This window comes from Mobula hypostoma, chromosome 23 (assembly GCF_963921235.1).
Source record: "Mobula hypostoma chromosome 23, sMobHyp1.1, whole genome shotgun sequence".
Classification (NCBI taxonomy): Eukaryota; Metazoa; Chordata; class Chondrichthyes; order Myliobatiformes; family Myliobatidae; genus Mobula; species Mobula hypostoma.
Window position 1 is genome coordinate 58,676,004 of NC_086119.1, and position 19,379 is coordinate 58,695,382.

Here is a 19,379-nt window from a genome sequence, read left to right on the forward strand (position 1 = left end):
TTCTCCTTCTCTGTGTGCCTGACTCTCCCTGTATCAGGCTCCCCACGCTCCCCTGTGACCCCACACACATCTCACCAGTGCTGCCCTGCTCGAGCTCTCCCAGCCCGGGGTCTGGGCTGCCCGCCTCTGTCCTCGTCCGCTTGCTGCTGGAGCTCTGGCTGGACTGGCTCCTGGCTGCACGCTGCCTGTGAAGGGAGTAGATCTGGTGAGTCGTGGGACTTGCCCAATGACGTCTCCCACCCACCCGCCCTTCCCTTGGAGACCATTTGGTCCATTGAATCTATACTGACTCTCAGAGCAATCCCATCAGTCCACTTTTTCTTCCACTCCACACCAAATTACAGCTGCCTATTGACCACCAATCTTCCCCCAAGGAAACCGAGGTGGTCACAGGAAAAGCCTGCAGACTCCATACAGACAGCACAGCGCCTGAGGTCAGGTTTGATCTCTGGTCTCTGGAGCCAAAATGTCTCCTGCATTTCAGAGGTCAAAGTGCAAAGCACATTGCGTGCACGAAGCAGCACACAGAACACATGGGGCCCACTCCTTATGTAACATGCAGAGTAAAAGGTCAGAATTTACCTTTTATTGTTAAATCCAGCCTCTCTGAATCCTTTGGCAAAAGGATTGTGGTCAATCTTCAGTTTGGTAATCTGGAACGAGAGGCACCTTATCAGTGTCCGTCCCAGATCACAGCACCCAGCCTCTTCTCCTCAATTCACCAGGAAAGCCAATCAGTCCATCGAGTCTATACTGGTTTCTCAGTGCAATCTCTTCAGTCCTGTCCTTCTACTTCCCTCCAATCAGTTTTCTCTCTCACATTCCCTCAGATTCTACCCACACAATAGGAGCAAGTTACATTCGGCAATTAAGCCACAGGTCTTTGGGATGTAGGAGGAAACCAGGGCCAGCAGGGGAAGCACATACGGTCGCAGGAGAACGCATGAACTGCATGTACAGAGCTCGGATGCTGAGGTGTTGTGAGGAAGCAGCTCTTCACCCAGACAGTCCCAGTGCAGTTAGAGAATCACCCAATCATAGACCAGTACCTCACAGGAGCTGCTAGTGCAGGCCACCTAATCTCTCCTGAACCATTATTCTGCCTAGTCCCGTTGACCTGTACCTCAACCATAGCCCTCCCATCTCTGTGCTGAGGCAAAATTCTCTCGTTTTGAAATCAAACCCATGTCCCCCACACTCACCACTCTCTGAGTGAAGTTCCCTCTCAGGTTCCCCTTAAATATTTCACCTTTCACCCTTAACCTATGACCTCCTGTTCTCAGACATCCCACCTCTCCTGGAAGTTCCGGGAGTCTCCCGCATTTGAATAGTGGCTTCCTGATGCCCGCAAATTATATACAATATCACTGAAATCAATTTTTTTGAGAGCGAGCGAGAGAAAGCAAGAGAGAGCGTGTGGGCGTGAGAAAGAGCGAGAGCAAGCGAGAGAGTGAGAGAGAGCGTGAGAGCAAGCGAGAGAAAGCAAGCGAGCGAGAGCACGCAAGCGAGAGCACTTGAGAGTGCGCGAGCGACTATGAGCAAGAGAGAGAGAGCGTGCGCCATGGCAGAGTGCTCCAAAAAAATATAAAACGTACATCACCCCAGACTACACTAAAGTGAACCCCTGTCTAATAGGGGTCAAAATTAATGACAGTGTTGCTCGCTGCACTGTTTGCAACAGTGACTTTTCTATTGCCCATGGTGGGTTGAGACTGTAAATGACATGTTGAGGTGAGTTTAACAGGTGGCATTCATTCATTAGCACAGCTAACGTTATTTAAACTAGCTGACTCGCTGCTAAGGAGCTACTCTATTGCAGACATCCCACCTCTCCCGGAAGTCTCCCGCAAATTGATGGTGCTACCTCCCTAAAATGAGTTTTTGCAGGGGGGGGGGGATGTCTGTGTTCTGCTCAGAATCAGGTTTAATATCACTGGTATATGTTGTGAAATTTGTCATTTTGCAGCAACATTGCAATACGTAATAATAAAAACTATAAATTACTACTTATTGAACCAACGTAACTACCTCAGTATTTTCCCCTCTGTTTTTGCACTACTTGTTTTTTATTTATACTACTTATTGTACTACTGAGGTAGTGTACATAGCTTCATTGTCCATGAGAAATCTGATGGCAGAGAGGAAGAAGCTGTTCCTGAAGTGTTGATTGTCTTCAGGCTCCGGGACCTCCTCCTTGAAAACAGCAAGGAGAAGAAGGCAATGTCCTGGGTGATGGGGGTCCTTAATTAAGGATGCTACCTTTTTGAGTCATTTCCTTTTGAAGGTGTCCTAGATGCTGGGGAGGCTCGTGCTTATGAGGGAGCTAGCTTTCTACAGCTTTATCTGATCCCGTGCGGTGGCCCGGCCCTCCATACCAGACAGTGATGCAACCAGTTAGAATCCTCTCCATGGGACATATGTAGAAATTTGCTTGTGTCTTTGGTGACATACTATTTCTCCCCAAACTCCTAATGATATATAGCCAGTGTCATGCCTTCTTTGCAATTGCATCAATATGTTGGGTCCAGGATCGATCCTCAGAGATGTTGACAGCCAGGGACTTGAAACTGTCCCCCTTTCCACTGCTGACCCTCAATAGGATTGGCGTGTGTTCCCTCAACTTCACCCAGCCTCAGTGGAAAAAGCCTGCTTGTGTTTACCCTATCTATACCCCTCATAATTTTGTATTCCTCAATCAAATGTCCCTTTATTCTCCTACGCTCTATAGAATGAAGACCTAATCTATTCAACCTTCCCTGTAGCTCAGCTTCTCGTCTCCCAGCAACATCATTATAAATTTGCACCGTGCTCTTTCAAAAAAGCACAATAGTGCCTCCTCCCCCCTCCAATGATTGGACAAGTTTGGCATGGGCCCCCAAATCCTGAGAACTTTCTACAGGGGCACAATTGAGAGCATCCTGACTGGCTACATCACTGCCTGGTATGGGAACTGTACCTCTCTCAATCACAGGACTCTGCAGAGAGTGGTGCGGACAGCCCAGTGCATCTGTAAATGTGACCTTCCCACTATTCAAGACATTTACAAAGACAGGTGCGTAAAAAGGGTCCAAAGGATCATTGGAGACCCAAGTCACCCCAACCACAAACTGTTCCAGCTGCTACCATCCGGGAAATGGTACTGCAGCGTAAAAGCCAGGACCAACAGGCTTCAGAACAGCTTCTTCTGCCAGGCCATGAGACTGATTAATTCATGCTGACACAACTGTATTTCTATGTTATATTGACTATTCTGTTGTACGTAATATTTATTACAAAGTACTATAAATTGCACATTGCACATTTAGACGGAGACATAATGTAAAGATTTTTGCTCCTCATATATATGAACGATGTAAGTAATAAAGTCAATTCAATTCAATTTTGTTGATATCTTTCCTTTTGGTAGATGACCAAAACTGCACACATTAGTCCAAATTATGCCTCGCCAATATCTTATACAACTTCAATATAACATCCCAACTCCTGTACTCAGCACTGTGATTTATACAGGCCAATGTGGCAAGAGCTCTCTTTACAACTCAATCTAGCTGCAGTAGGGAGTTCCAAACACCCTTGACAACTCTCTGCAACACAACATCCCTGACAGCCCTGACAGCTCTGTCCCCTCTGGCCTCAGCTGGAGTTGGACACCATTCCTGATACACTCCGTCCGGTCTATCTCTGACTCTCGGACCACCCACTCAGTCAACAAGAGGCTACTTGACAGTTTTTGTGGGGTGAGGGCTTCACCTTCTCGTTCTGGTATGCCGTCACTGCCATGAAGACAGTCTCCGGGAAGGTGAAGGTTTGGGAGATGCTCCATCGAACCCCGAAGGGATTCTCCTCCTGTACGATGTGGAAGCGGGGCTGGTAACGGTGCATAGAGTGCAACATAATCTGAAACACAGCACAAACACAGTCAGGGTCTGTGTATAGAGTGCAGCATAATGTGAAACACAGCACACAGTCAGGGTCTGCATAAAATGCAGCATAATGTGAAACACAGCACAAACATGGCCATGGTCAAGCCGGGCGGTTGGAACAGACATCAGACCACTGGGATCACATAGAGAAATCAGTCCTTGTCCCAGGGAGGGAGTGAGGGAGACTGGGAATCAGGGAGGGAGAGAGGGAGACTGGGAATCAGAGGGAGCGAGAGCTGAGAATTATTGGGAGAGATATAGAGAGACTGAAAATCAGAAGGAGAGAGAGAGTCTGGGAAAGGGGGAGAGAGGGAATCAGAGGGAGGGAGAGAGAGTGAGAATCAGAGGGAGGGAGAGAGACTGGGAATCAGAGGGAGAGAGAGACTGGGAATAAGAAGGAAGGAGAGAGAGAGAGACCGGGAATCATAGGGAGAGAGAAAGTCTGGGAATCAGAGGGAGAGGGAGAGAGTGTGGGAGTCAGAGGGAGAGAGCGGGATTGGGAATCAAATCGAGAGAGAGAGTCTGGGAATCAGATCAGAGAGAGAGCGTGACTGGGAATTAGAGGGAGGGAGAGAGGGAGACTGGGAATCAGAGGGAGCGAGATGCTAGGAATTATTGGCAGGGTGATAGAGAGAGACTGCAAATCAGAAGGAGAGAGTCTGGGAATCAGAGGGAGGGAGAGAGAAGGAATCAGAGATGCAAGAGTGAAAGAGTGGTTGGGAATCAGGGAGAATCTGGGAATGAGAGGGAGTGAGAGAAAGATGCATTGGGAATTAGAGGGAGAAAGATTGGGAATCAGATGGAGGGAGGGAGAAAGAGTGGGAATCAGAGGGATAGAAGAAGATAGTGGAATCTGAGGGAAGGAGAGAGAGAGAGAGAGAGAGACACTGGGAATCAGAGATTGAGAGAGCTGTTGGGAATCAGATACAGAGAGAGAGAGATTGGGAATCAGAGGGAGAAAGGGAGACCGACTGGGAATAAGAGGGAGAGAGAGAGAGAAAGACTGGGATTCAGAGATGGAGAGAGGAGTTGGAAATCAGAGGGAGAGTGAGAGGGTCGGTGAATCAGAGAGGGAGATAGGGGCTGGGAATCGGAAAGGGAGGGGTTAGGAATCAGAGGGAGAGAGAGAGAGAGAGGCTGGGAGCCAGAGGCAGCAGAGACGAGGGACTGGGAGCAATCCGCTCTTGCTTCAGGAGAGATGTACTGGGTTACTGGAGTGGTCTAATTTCAGGACTGTAATTATTCTGGAGGGAGGGACTGTGCCTTGGATCCTGGTGGCTCAAGGCAGGAGTGGGACAATGAGCAACATATCCCAAGTCCAACTGCGTCTTGCACATGCCTGCTCCGTGCTTTGGGAATGCTGGAATACTGGGAGAAGTTGGAAGAGAGACCTAGAACGCAGACAGAACCACATACGTGTCCAGACTGATCGAGCGTGTTGTTAGTGAGCTTCAGTTTGCGGAAGTGAACGGGCTGCTTCATCCAGTGGCTACCCAGGGCCGGAGAATCGGGGTGGATGTAGGTGACGCAGGGTGGCTGTGGTTCTGACTTGCCGGCCACACCCCACTGATCCTTGTACCACTGTGCAAGGAGGAGAGAGAGAGAGGAAAGTATCGTTACTGGAATTGGTTTATTATTGTCACCTCTGCAGAAATACAGTGAAAACCTTGTCTTGCATACTGTTCATGCAGATCCGATCACTACACAGTGCTTTGAGGTAGAACAATAATCTATAACAATTACTAGGGGATCAGCTATACTGGATTGGGTATAATGTAATGAACTGGAGGCGATTAGGGAGCTCAAGGTAAAAGAACCCTTTGGAACCAGTGATCACAATATGCTTGAGTTCAACTTGAAATTTGATCTGGAGAAAGTAAATTCTGACGTAGCAGTATTTCAGTGGAATAAGGGAGTAAGGAGGAGAAGATGGCGACGCGACGGCAGCGCACGCGGCCACTTCGCTGGTGATGTCTGTTATCTGTCAAGTAGGGGACCGTGCACAATTCTGATTTGATGGAGACAGACGTGAGAGTACAGAGGAACATCTGGAAAACTTCTGAAATGCCCGCTTCGCTGCCGCTGCTACTGTGTAGTAACCGGAATCTCTGGAGCAGAAGGCCCCAAAATCCTCGGCTTTGCGTGTTACAGCGGCCGGGGAGAGGTCGAAGGCGCTCGGCAGAGGATGGCGCTCGGGAGGCTGTATTGGAGAGGCTGGTCGGAAGCTCGGAGTTTTCGGACGGATGGACTCAGTGTCGGCTGTGGTCGGCTGCTTCCAAGGTATCGGCAAGTTGATGGTGCCTGGAGGTTTATGGCAGGGAGTTTCTCCCTTTTGCTGCCTGCTATCTGGGACTCAGGAGTCGACCGACTCGGGGACTTTTGAGACTTTATTTACTGTGCCCATGGTTTGTTCTTCATCAAATTATGGTATTGCTTTGCACTGCTGTAACTATACGTTATAATTACGTGGTTCTGTCAGTGTTAGTCTTTGGTTTGTCCTGTTTTCTGTGCTATCACTCCAGAGAAACATTGTATCATTTCTTAATGCATGTATGCATTTCTAAATGACAATAAAAGAGGACTGAGTGTTCTCATAATCTAATCTAAAATTTCAGTGGTATGAGAGAGGAGTAAACTGGAAGGAGCTGCTGGCAGGGATGTCAGCAGAGCAGCGATGGTGTGCGTTTCTGGGAAAAATGAGGAAGCTGCAGGTCATGTGTATTCTTAAACTGAAGACATACTCAAATGGTATAATAGTACAACCAGGGCTGACAAGGGAAGTCAAAGCTATTGTAAAAGCAAAAGAAAGGGCATACAACAAAGCAAAAATTATTGAGAAGATGGAGGATTGAAAAGTTTTTAAAAACCTACAGAGAGCAACTAAAAAAATCATTAGCAGGGAATAGATGAAATATGAAAACAAGCTAGCAAATAATATCAAAGTGGATATAAAGTTTTTCAAGTATGTTAAAAATAAAAGAGAAATGAGAGTGGATATAGAACTGCTAGAAAATGAGGCAGGAGAAATAATAACAGGGGACAAGGAGATGACCGATGAACTAAATTAGTATTTTGCGTCAGTCTTCACTGTGGAAGACACTAGCAGCGTGTCAGATATTGTAGTGGGTGAAGGAAGAGAAGTGAGTGCAGTTACTGTTACAAGAGAGAAGGTGCTCAAAAAGCTGAAAGACCTAAAGGTACAAAAGTCACCTGGACCAGATAAACTGCACCCTAGGGTTCTGAAAGAGGTAGAGTTAGAGATTGTGGTGGCGTTAGAAATGATCTTTCAAAAATCATTGGACTTTGTCATGGTGCCAGAGGACTGGAAATTTGCAAATGTTACTCCACTCTTTAAGAAAGGAGGGAGGTAGCAGAAAGGAAATTTATAGACCAGTTAGCCTGACCTCAGTGGTTAAGAAGATGTTAGAGTAGAGTCAATTGTTAAGGATGAGGTGATGGAGTACTTGGTGACATAGGACAAGATAGTACAAAGTCAGCATGGTTTCCTTCAGGGAAAATCCTGCCTGACGAACCTGTTGGATTTCTTTGAGGAGATTACATGCAGGATAGACAAAGGGAATGCAGTGGATGTTGTACATTTGGATCTTTCAGGAGGCCCTTGACAAGGTGCCAAACATGAGGCTGCTTACCAAGTTAAGAGCCCATGATATTACAGGAAAGTCACTAACATGGTTAGAGCATTGGCTGATTGGTAGGAGGCAATGAGTGAAAATAAAAGGATCCTTTTCTGGTTGGCTGCCAGTGATTAGTGGTGTTCCGTACGGGTTGGTGTGGGAACCACTTCTTTTTATGCTGTACATAAATGATTTAGATGATGGAATAGGTGGCTTTGTTGCCAAGTTTGCAGATGATACAAAGATTGGTGGAGGGGTAGGTAGTGTTGAGGAAACAGGTAGGATGCAAAAGGACTTAGACAGATTAGGAGAATGGGCAAGAAAGTGGCAAATGAAATACATTGTTGGAAAATGCATGGTCATGCACATTGGTAGTAGAAATAAATGTGCAGACTATTTTCTAAACGGGGAGAAAATCCAAAAATCTGAGATGCAGAGGGACTTGGGAGTCCTTGTGCAGACAACCTAAAGGTTAACTTGCAGGTAGAGTCAGTGGTGAGGAAGGCAAATGCAACGTTAGCATTCATTTCAAAAGTCTCGAATACAAGAGTAAGGATGTGGTGCTGAGGCTTTATAAGGCACTGGTGAGGCCTCACCTTGAGTATTGTGAACAGTTTTGGGCCCCTCATCTTAGAAAAGATGTGCTGGCATTGGAGAGGGTCCAGAGGAGGTTCACAAGGATGATTTCCTTGTGAATGAAAGGGTTATCATATGAGGAACATTTGATGGCCTGGGTCTGTACTCACCGGAATTCAGAAGGATGAGGGCGGATCTGATTGAAACCTTTCAAATGTTGAAAGACCTAGACAGAGTAGATGTGGAAAGGATCGTTCCCATGGTGGGAGAGTCTAGGACAAGAGGGCATAGCCTCAGGAAAGAGGGGCGCCCTTTCAAAACAGAGGTGCGGAGACAAGCTCTCCTCTACAATCACTCTGAGCACCGGTGCCCCACAAGGCTGTGTACTCAGCCCCCTGCTGTACTCACTGTACACCCATGATTGTGTAGCCAAGTTTCCATCAAACTCAATATATAAGTTTGCTGATGACACAACAATTGTAAGCCGTATCTCGGGTAATGATGAGTTTGAGTACAGAGAGGAAATTAAAGAACCTGGTGGCAGGGTGCGAAGACAATAACCTATCCCTCAACGTCAGCAAGACGAAGGAATTGGTTGTTGGCTTCAGAAGGAGTAGCGGACCGCACAACCCAATTTACATCAGTGGTGCGCAAGTGGAACAGGTCAAAAGCTTTAAGTTCCTCAGGGTCAATATCACAAATGACCTGACTTGGTCCAATCAAGCAGAGTCCACTGCCAAGAAGGCCCACCAGCACATTTAATTCCTGAGAAAACTAAAGAAATTTGGCCTGTCTCCTAAAGCCCTCACCAATTTTTATAGATGCACCGTAGAAAGCATTCTTCTAGGGTGCATCACAACCTGGTATGGAAGTTGTCCTGTCCAAGACCGAAAGAAGCTGCAGAAGATCGTGAACAGGGCGCAGCACATCACACAAACCAATCTTCCGTCCGTGGACTCACTTTACACTGCACACTGTCGGAGCAGTGCTGCCAGGATAATCAAGGACACGGCCCACTCAGCCAACACACTTTTCCTCCCTCTTCCCTCCGGGAGAAGGTTTAGGAGCTTGAAGACTCGTACGGCCAGATTTGGGAACAACTCTTTCCAAACTGTGATAAGACTGCTGAATGGATCCTGACCCGGATCTGGGCCGTACCCTCCAAATATCCGGACCTGCCTCTTGGTTTTTTTGCACTACCTTACTTCCCATTTTTCTATTTTCTATTTATGATTTATAATTTAAATTTTTAATATTTACTAATTTTAACTATTTTTAATATCTTTAATATTTAATATTTGTAATCCAGGGAGTGTGAAGCGCAGAATCAAATATCGCTGTGATGATTGTACATTCTAGTATCAATTGTTTGGCAACAATAAAGTATAAAAGTATAAGGTATTTCTTTTGACAAAGGGTGGGCCAGATGGCCTAATTATGCTGCTATGTCTTATGGTCTTACAGAGAAGGTGCTGTGCAGGAGCAAGGCCCTAATGAGATACATTATGAGGTCAGGAGTCCATCATCTCGTATAAGAGGTCCATTCAAAAGGTGTCCCTTGGCCCAACATAGGCTCTCGCCTGCCCCAGGTACACTGCCCTGTTACCTGGAAATCCCGCTGGGCTCAGGAGAAGAGGTCTCTGGGAGCATCGGAGCACTTCACCAAAGGCAAACCACTATCCCTCCCACTGCCCGCCGATGAGGTTGTGGGGAATAGGCAAGGGAAAGCAGGGCACCCTGGATCCTGGAGTTACACAGGAACTCAGGAGGGTTGGGCAGCATCCTTTTTGGGAAATGGACAGTTGACGCTGTATGGTGAAACCTGCCATTCGGATTGGCGGCTCCCATCCACTCACCTTGTAGCGCATACCGTCAGCAGGCACGAGGTCCACCATGATCATGTATCTGGAGAAGGGCAGCAGGCCTGACACACTGATCTTGCACTGAGGGAACATTCTCCTGAGGGAAGACACCACCAAGCACATCAGACACTTCACAGCCCAACACATCTGCCTCCCCTGCAGCCCCTTCACTCAGTGTTCCCTGTCTTAGCCAAGCAGCCAGTGCTGCTGTCTGCTGGCGATGTGTGTGAGGAGTTTTAGTGGTGACTGTGGCCCTGCATTGTGATCAGCCCTGGTGGGGAGATCACGGTCTTACAGCCACTGCCGGCCCCTGGGAGCGACTGGCCGTTATGATCAGCCCCGGTGGGCAGATCACGGTCTTACAGCCACTGCTGGCCCCTGAGAGCGACTGACCGTTGTGGGGGATCAGGGCCCAGTACCCATGGCCTTTGCTCCATCAGGCAACAGGTGCAGGGGATAGGAGTTCCTATGCTCCATGTCTGCCCTGGGAGGGTAGCAGCTCACCTTGGACACCCGTGGGACATGGGCCACACATCCCCATGAGAGAGAATCCATGCCACCTCCCCCAAAACCTCATTGACTGCCTCCCTCGCCGCCCACTCTACTGGTAATCTGGCAATCACCCACCACTCCTCTGGGCTCTCCTACCTCCTCCCTTTCCCTGGTCCTGCCCAGCCCCTCCCGCTCCCCACACACCACCCCAGCGAGACCACGGTTGCCAAGGAAACCTGCCTGCCCGCTTTGGTGATGATCATCTCAGTGCCGATCTGGTGAAACTTCTGCCACAGCGCCTGGTCCTCCAGGGTCACCCGGACGCCGTTCCAGGACTCGGCCTGCGTGCCCAACCCCCTGGGGTCCTGATGTGCCTTGGACACTGATGAAAGAAATGGGGGAGGACTCAGTGACTGGAAACGGCCAGAAGTCCGGCCTGAGGCTTGGGCCTTGAGCCAACCATGGTGCCTCATGACTAGGCCCTGCCCTCAACGGGGGGCGGGGGGGGTCTCAGGCAAGAATGAGGGGCAGAGTTCCTCAGTGCTAGACACGGTAAGATCCCAACAATAAGTGTGGTGTGGGAAGGGGAGGGGGATGACAGGAAAGCAATAATGGCTGGAATTCCTGGGAGTAATTCAGAAGGAACTGGATTGGTTCATCCCAAAGCAGAGGAAGTATTCTAAAACGAGGATGAGGCAACTGTGGCTGTCAAGGGAAGCGAAAGCAAATTACAATATTACAAAAGTTAGTGGAAAGTTAGAGGATTGGGAAACTTAAATATCACTCCACTCTTTAAGTGAGGGAGGGAAAAGAAAATAAATTACAGGCCAGTTAGCTTGACTTCAGAGATTGACAAGATATTACACTCCATGATTAAGGACGAAGTTTTGGGGTACTTGAAAACTCATGAAGAATAGGCTGAAGATGACATGGTTTCCTTAAAGGTAAATCTTTTCTGTCAAATCTGTTGGAATTCTTTGAGGAATGAATAGACAGGACAGACAAAGGAGAGTTAGTGGATGTTGTTGATTTGGATTTTTAGAAGGTTCTACACATGAGGCTGCTAAAGAAGATAAAAGCCAGGGTATTACAGATGGATAGAAGACTGGCTGACTGGCAGAAGGCAGAGAGTGGGAATAAAGGGAACCTTTTCTGGTTTGCTGCTGGTGACTGTTGGTGTTCTTCAGGGGTCAGTGTTAAACAGTTTGTTAATGATCTTGATAATGAAATTGATGGTTTTGATGGAGCAATTTTCAGACAATACAAAAATAGGTGGAGGGGCAGGCATTGCTGAGGAAGCATAGAGCCTGCAGAAGGATTGGGAGAATTGGCAAAGATATGGCAGATGGAATACAGTGTATGGTCATGCACTTTGGTAGAAGGGATAAAGGAGAGAACTATTGGTTTCCTAAAGATTAACTTACAAGTTCAGTCAGTGTTAACATTCATTTTGAGAGAACTAGAATATAAAAGAAAGGATGGAATGCTGAGTCAGACTGCATTTGGAGTATTGTGAGCACTATTGGGCCTCATATGTAAGGAAAGGTGTACCTTGGAGAGGTCCAGAGCAGCTTTAATACAATGATCCTGACAATGGAAGGTCCATATGAGGAGCATTTGATGTCGCTAGGCCAGTACTTGCTGAAATTTAGAAGAATGGGGGTGGGGGAGAGGTTCTCATTGAATATTGAAAGTACCAGATGAGAGGCCTATCCTCCCCTCAAAACTAATCAATATGCTTTGTCTTTGGCCTTTGGGTTTTCTTTAGTGCTGGAAATGGTTACATCCCGACACGCGGGACAGAAGCAAGGTCGCATTGTGCATTCCACGGACCAGCAAATTCCGGCCGGCTTAACGAACAGAGCAGCAGACACCCCTGCTGAAATTCGGAGGAAAACACACAGAGGATGCAGAGGGGGATCACAAAGCTGAGGAAAGAGGACTGGGTCCAAACAACAGAGACTTATGGAGAAGAGGAGTTCGGTGGGTAATACCATTCCGCCTGACCACCGAGAGCGGTAAGCATGAAGGATTGGGGTGCTTACTGATCTGGTTAACAACGGATGGTGCAATCCGGGGTATATTACGATCGAGGAATGTGTTTGCAGACTGGATATTGAACTTTTTACTGTTGGACTTCGGCCACATTCCACCGTGATACAACACTTGGTGGCACGGGAGTTCGTTCCTGCCTGTGGCCATCGAACGGGCAGCTCCTCCCGTGGAGGGTCAGACACCCTGAGCCAATTGACTGGTCCTGGACTTATTTTCCATCTGGCATAGTTTTGCATTTTGTTGTTTGACTGTTGGGGTTTTTTGTATTGCTATACTTACGCTCTATTCTTGGTTGGTGCGGCTGTAACGAAACCAAATTTCCCTCGGGATTAATAAAGTTATCTATCTATCTATCTATCTCAATACCTCCTTGTGCAATTGGATCCTCATTTCATTTGCAGGCTCCAGTCAGTCTGAATCGGCAGTAACATCTCCACAATCTCCATCGGCACAGGTGTACCATAGGGCTGTGTGCTTAGCTCCTTGTTCTACTCGCTTTATACTTATGACTGTGTGGCTAAGCACAGCTCCAATGCTATACTCAAGTTTGCTGACGACACCTCTGTAGTGGACCAAATCAAAGTTAGTGATAAATCAGCATTTAGGAGGGAGATTGAAAATCTGGCTGAGTGGTGCCATAACAAGAAGACCAAGGAGCTGATTGTTGACTTCAGGAGGAGGAAACCAGTGGTCCATGAGCCAGTTGTCATTGGGGGATCAGAGATGGAGAGAGTCAGTAACTTCAAGCTCCTCAGTGTTATAATTTCAGAGGCCTTCCTGGGCCCAGCACACAGATGGAATTAGGAGGAAAACCCAGCAGTGCCTCTGCTTCCTTAGGAGTTTGTGAAGATTCAGCATGACACCTTAAACCTCAACAAACTTTTATAGATGAGTGGTGGAGACTATATTGACTGGCTACATCACAGCTTGATATGGGAACACCTTTGAATGGCCCAGTCCATCACGGGTACTGTTACAGGAAAACAGCATCCATCATCAGGGATCCCCTTTACCCAGGTCATGCTCTCTTCTTGCTGTTGCTATTATGAAGAAGGTATAGGAGCCTCAGGACTCACACGATGTTCAGGAACATGATGAGGTCCATGAACCAGTCCTCATCGGGGACTGATATTACCCCTCAACCATCAGGCTCAGAACGAAAGGGGATAGATAACTTAACTTGACCCAACCTGCACAGGTTGACTCTGTGGTTAAGAAGGCATACGGTACATTGACCTTCATCAACTGTGGGATTGAGTTTAAGAGCCGAGAGGTTAATGTTGCAGCTATATAGGACCCTGGTCAGACCCTGCGTGGAGTACTGTGCTCAATTCTGGTTACCTCGCTACAGGAAGGATGTGGAAGCTGTAGAAAGGGTGCAAGGAAGATTTACAAGGATATTCCCTGGATTGGGGAGCATGCCTTATGAGAATAGGTTGAGTGAACTCGGCCTTTTCTCCTTGGAGTGACGGAGGATGAGAGGTGACCTGATAGAGGTGTATAAGATGATGAGAGGCATTGATTGTGTGGATAGTCAGAGGCTTTTTCCCAGGGTTGAAATGGCTAACATGAGGGACACAGTTTTAAGGTGCTTGGAAGTAGGTACAGAGGAGATGTCAGGGGTAAGTTTTTAACGCAGAGTGGGGAGTGCGTGGAATGGGCTGCCAGGGACGGTGGTGGAGGCGGATATGATAGGTTCTTTTAAGAGACTCCTGGATAGGTGGTACATGAAGCTTAGAAAATTAGAGGGCTATGTGTAACCCTAGGTAATTTCTAAAATAAGTACATGTTCGGCACAGCATCGTGGGCTGAAGGGCCTGTATTGTGCTGTAGGTTTTCTATGTTTCTATCATTGAACTGATCCCTCAATCTATGGACTCAATTTCAAGGAATCCTCATCTCATACGATATAGGAGCAGAATTAGGCCATTTGCTCCGTTCAGCCTGCTCCACTATGGCGATCCAGTTTTCCTCTCAACCCCAATCTCCTGCTTTCTCTCCAAATCCCTTTATGCCCTGAACAATCAAGAATCTTTCAACCTCCGCCTTAAATATACATAAATACTTTACCTCTTCAGCTGTCTGTGGCTAAGAATTCTACAGATTTACCACTCTCTGGCTAAAGAAATTCTTTCTCATCTTCATTCTAAAAGGACAGCCCTCTGTTTTAAGGCTGTCCTTTAGTCTTAGACTCTCCCATCATAGGAAACATCCTCTCCACATCCACTCAATCAAGGCCTTTCACCATTCCATAGATTTCAATCAGGCCACCCTTCATTGAATTCCAGTGAATACAGGGCCCAGAGCCATCAAGCACTTCAATTTCTCTTCAATATGACAAGCCATTCAATCCCCAAATCATTTTTGTGAACCTCCTTCGAACCCTCTCTAGTTTCAGCACATCCTTTTTAAGGGGCCTAAAACTGCTCACAATACTCCAAGTGAAGCCTCACCAGTGCTTTATAAAGTTTCAACATTACATCCTTGCTTTTATATTCTGGTCCTCTTGAAATGAATGTTAACATCACATTTGCCTTCCTCACCACAGACTCAATTTGCAAATTAACCTTTAGGGTATCCTGCATGAAGATCCCAGATCCCTTTGCGCCTCAGCTTTTTGTATTTTCTCTCCATTTAGAGAATAGTCAAACCTTTCATTTCTTCTACCAAAGTGCATGACCGTACACTGCCTAACACTATATTCCACCTGCTGTTTCTTTGCCCATGTGTCTAAAGTCCTTCTGTAGCCTATCTACTTCCTCAAAACTACCTGCCCCTCCACCTATCTTCATATTGTCTGCAAACTTTGCAACAAAGCCATCAATTCCATTATCCAAATCATTGACATATAATATAAAAAGAACCAGACCCAACACAGACCCCTGTCAATATCTCACGTTCAAGATGCTTATTTTTTTCTCAGCTCAAGGTTGTAAACCCTGAGATACAGGCTGGGCATAGCCAAGCACGCTCATTCCTCGATCGCTCGGAACTTTCAGACTATTCTAGTGGTGTTTAGTGTTGTGGCTTTCTGAAGATTTACGTAGATATTATTGTGCAGGCCTAATTGTTTAATGCTATTGTGTAGTCCCCTTGGGATGATACTCGTTGTGGATATCACTCTCAGGACAATAAATGCCTTGTTCATGTTTCATAGCCTTTGAATTTCCTCTTTTAATTCAGCATATTTCTGGTGTTTTTCACTGATTGATTTCTGTAAGTTGTGTGTATTTGGAATGGCTATATCTATGAAACAAATTGTTCTTGATTGTTTATCCTGTCATATCATAAACACAGTTATTATGGATTGTTCTCTTTATATTTGCACAGTATGTTGTCTTTTACACTTTGGATGCCCAGCCTGTTGATGAGGTCTTTCATTAATTCTATTATGGTTGTTGGATTTATTGAGTATGCCTGCAAGAAAATGAATCTCAGGGTAGTATATGGTGAAATTTATGTACTTTGATATAAATTTACTCTGAAGTAGACGTGGGGAGGATGTTTCCTATAGTGGAAGAGTCTAAGACTACGGGGTGCAGCCTCAGAGTTGAAGGATTCCCCCTTTAGAACAGAGATGAAGAGAAATTTCTTTAACCAGAGGGTGGTGAATCGCCACAGATAGTTGTGAAGTCCAAGTCTTTGGGTATATTTAAAGCGGAACTTGATAAGTTCTTGAGTAGTAAGGGTGTCAAAGGTTATGGAAAGAGGCAGGAGATGGGTTTGAGAGGATTAATAACTTAAGCCCATGCTATTACAGGATGCATGGATAGAAGATCGACTGAGAGAGGAGGCAAAGAGTGGGGATAAATGGGGCCTTTTCTGGTTAGTTGAGATGACTAGTGGAGTTTCACAGGGGTTGGTGTGGGACCGCTTCTTTTTACATTATATGTCAATGATTTGGATGATGGTATTGTGGCCGAGTTTGTGGATAATACAAGGATAGGTAGAAGGGCAGGTTGTGTTGAGGCTTGGATTAGGAGAATAGGCAAAGAAGTGGCAGATGGAATACAGTGTCAGGAAGTGTATGGTCATGCACTTGGTAGAAGAAATAAAGACGTAAATTTTTTTCTAAACGGGGAGAAAATTCAGAATTTAGAGGTGCAAAGGGACTTGGGAGTCCTTGTGCAGGATTCCCTAAAGGTTAACTTGCAAGTTGAGTCGGTGGTGGGGAAGGCAAATGCAATGTTAGCATTCGTTTCAAGAGGACTAGAATATAAAAGCAAGGATATAATGATTAGCCTTTACTAAGCATTGTTCAAACTGTACTTGGAATATTGCGGGCAGTTATGTAAGAAAGGATGTGCTGGCATTGGAGAGAGTCGAGAGGAGGCTCATGAGAATGATTCCAGGAATGAAAGAGTTAATGTATGAGGAATGCTTGATGGATCTGGGCCTGTATCCGCTGGAGATTAGAAGGATGATTGGTGTTCTCGTTGAAACCAACTGAATACGGAAAGGTCTAGGGTGGAGATAGAGGGGATGTTTTCTTTCGATGGCGATTCTAGGACCAGAGGGCACAGCCTCAGAGTAGATGGATGTCTCTTTACAACAGAGATGAGAAGGAATTTCTTTAGCCAGAGGGTGGTGAATCTATGGAATTTATTGCGACAGACAGCTGTGGAGGCCAAGTCATTGGGTATATTTAAAGCCAAGGTGTCCAAGGTTACAGGGAGAAAGGAGAATGAGGTTGAGAGGAATAATAAATCAGCCATGATGGAATGGCGGAGCCAAATGGCCTAATTCAGCTCCTATTTCTGGGCCAGCCCAGCCCAGCACTAACCTACGACACCAGCCTGGGTGCCTGCATTGGGCCAGTCAGCACTCCAGCCGAGGCAACTGCTCGGAGCTGGTCCATTGAGCTAACGTCAGCAGCCTCTACAGATGAAACGAGCTTGGCATCTGCTTCTCCCCGCAAAACAGGCTGGAGCAATGAGAATCCAATCCCCATAGGGCTAACTAACACTGTCTCTTTAAGAAACTAGACATCTTCAACTCGTATTAATTTGGCATAAATAGGTTGAGGTGGAACACAACTTTCTTAGGAGCAAGCTGCCTCCCTGCCGGTAGCAGAGTATTCTGCAGATTGGGGCTGTGTTGGAGAGCTCTCTAATTCACCCATGGAGAAGTGACAACTGCGCGAAGTGGGGTTACTGGTTTCTTTCTGGAATTATCAGAATGTCTTACGTCTCCAAAATTCAGGAAAACCTGCTGAACTGATGCAGTGTTTCAGGTTATGAGAGGGACAAGTGTGGATCTGTCAGAGAGATATAAGAGACAGAAAGACACAATCCATCACTGCAGATTTTTACACCTTCAAACACTCTCCTATAAGTACACAACAATAGCAGCAGCATCTTGTGTTTATACAGCACCTCAAACGTGGAGACCGTCTCCAGACGCTGCTTTCACAGAGCATCTACAAAGTCTGACACTGAACCACAGGGAGAGATCACAATAAGTGACTAAAAACTCTTATTGGGAGAGGGTTCAAAGGAGCTCTTCCTTGAAGGAGAGAGGGGAGAGGACTTGGGAGAGAATTCTAGAGTTCAGGAATTTACCTGCTGAAACCAACGGGGAGAGGGACGTTGAGGGTCAGGTTTAGCAGTCCAGGTATCTCAGAGGTTACAGGGCTGTGAGACGTAATGTGAATTTATCACTTAATAAAAGGCAAGAATGTTTTCACACTAACAACAGGAATTCTGCAGATGCTGGAAATTCAAGCAACACGCATAAAAGTTGCTGGTGAACGCAACAGGCCAGGCAGCATCTCTAAGAAGAGGTGCAGTCGACGTTTCAGGCCGAGACCCTTCGTCAGGACTAACTGAAGGAAGAGTGAGTAAGGGATCTCACACTATGTTTTCACACTAGTGTGAACAAGCAAACCTTGTGTCTGCGAGCCAGGCTGGAGAAGAATGATCCCACTTTTCCCAAACAATCGAGGGAGAACATGTCATTTTCATCGAGTGCAGCCTTGGAAAACTGCAGGAGGTGTCAATACCCACATCAGAAACTCCTGTGCTGAATGGTGAGACCATTTGGCCCATTGTGGACACCCACACCCATCCCATTGCTTTTAAATTCCTTCTGCAAGTTTATACTGAGCCACCCTGCCCAATCACACCTTGTTCTCCACCACACAGCTTTTTCATGAACAATGATGAACTGATTAGTCACCTTCATTCTCTTCCTTTACAATGTCCCATTGACCTGATCGGAAAAGAGCCCATCCCCACCCTCCCCCAGCCCAGCTTCATCCATACAGGGAATTACCCCAGTGAATCCCTCTGCCTGATCGACACCCTTCCTACAGAGTAAGCCAGTGTCACTGACTCTGTCTATAAAGCCAAGCATTGGCGTTCAGTCTCCTTTGAGGCATTGCCTTTCAAGGACAGCTTTAAGAGGCAGTTCCTCAAAATGTTGACCTCCATCATTAAGGACCCTCACCACCTAGGATATGCCCTCTCCTCATTACTACCCGAGAGGGTGAAGACACACACTCAATGGCTTAAAAACAGCTTCTTGCCCTCTGCATCACATTGCTGAACAGACAATGAACCCATGAAGACTACCTGACTATTTTTGCTCTCCTTATTTATTTATTCGATGTAATTTACACAGTATATTTCCTGTCTTGTACTGTACAGCCGCCACAAAACAACACATTTCGTAACGTATGTCAGTGGTAATAAATCTGGTTCTTCAACGTCCTCAACCTCTCAGACACTCCTGGCTTCTTTGGTTTAGAATGCCTTGCCACCAATCCATCACACTTCATTAAGTCCCAGCCACATCCCTTCCACTTCCCTCCTTCCCTCCCCAACTCTGAGCTGAGT

General features: G+C 46.5%; 1 protein-coding gene across 1 annotated transcript; it reads right to left on the minus strand.

The window, feature by feature from the left end:
• Window positions 1-578: 578 nt before the first annotated feature.
• Window positions 579-10,961, minus strand: LOC134336747 (T-box-containing protein TBX6L-like). Its single transcript, XM_063031170.1, has 5 exons — window positions 10,729-10,961; window positions 9,991-10,093; window positions 5,340-5,504; window positions 3,751-3,897; window positions 579-653 (listed from the first exon to the last, which is right to left on the minus strand). Exons 1-5 carry the CDS (start codon window positions 10,959-10,961, stop codon window positions 579-581), a joined length of 723 nt encoding a protein of 240 aa, XP_062887240.1.
• Between the last annotated feature and the right edge of the window lie 8,418 nt (window positions 10,962-19,379).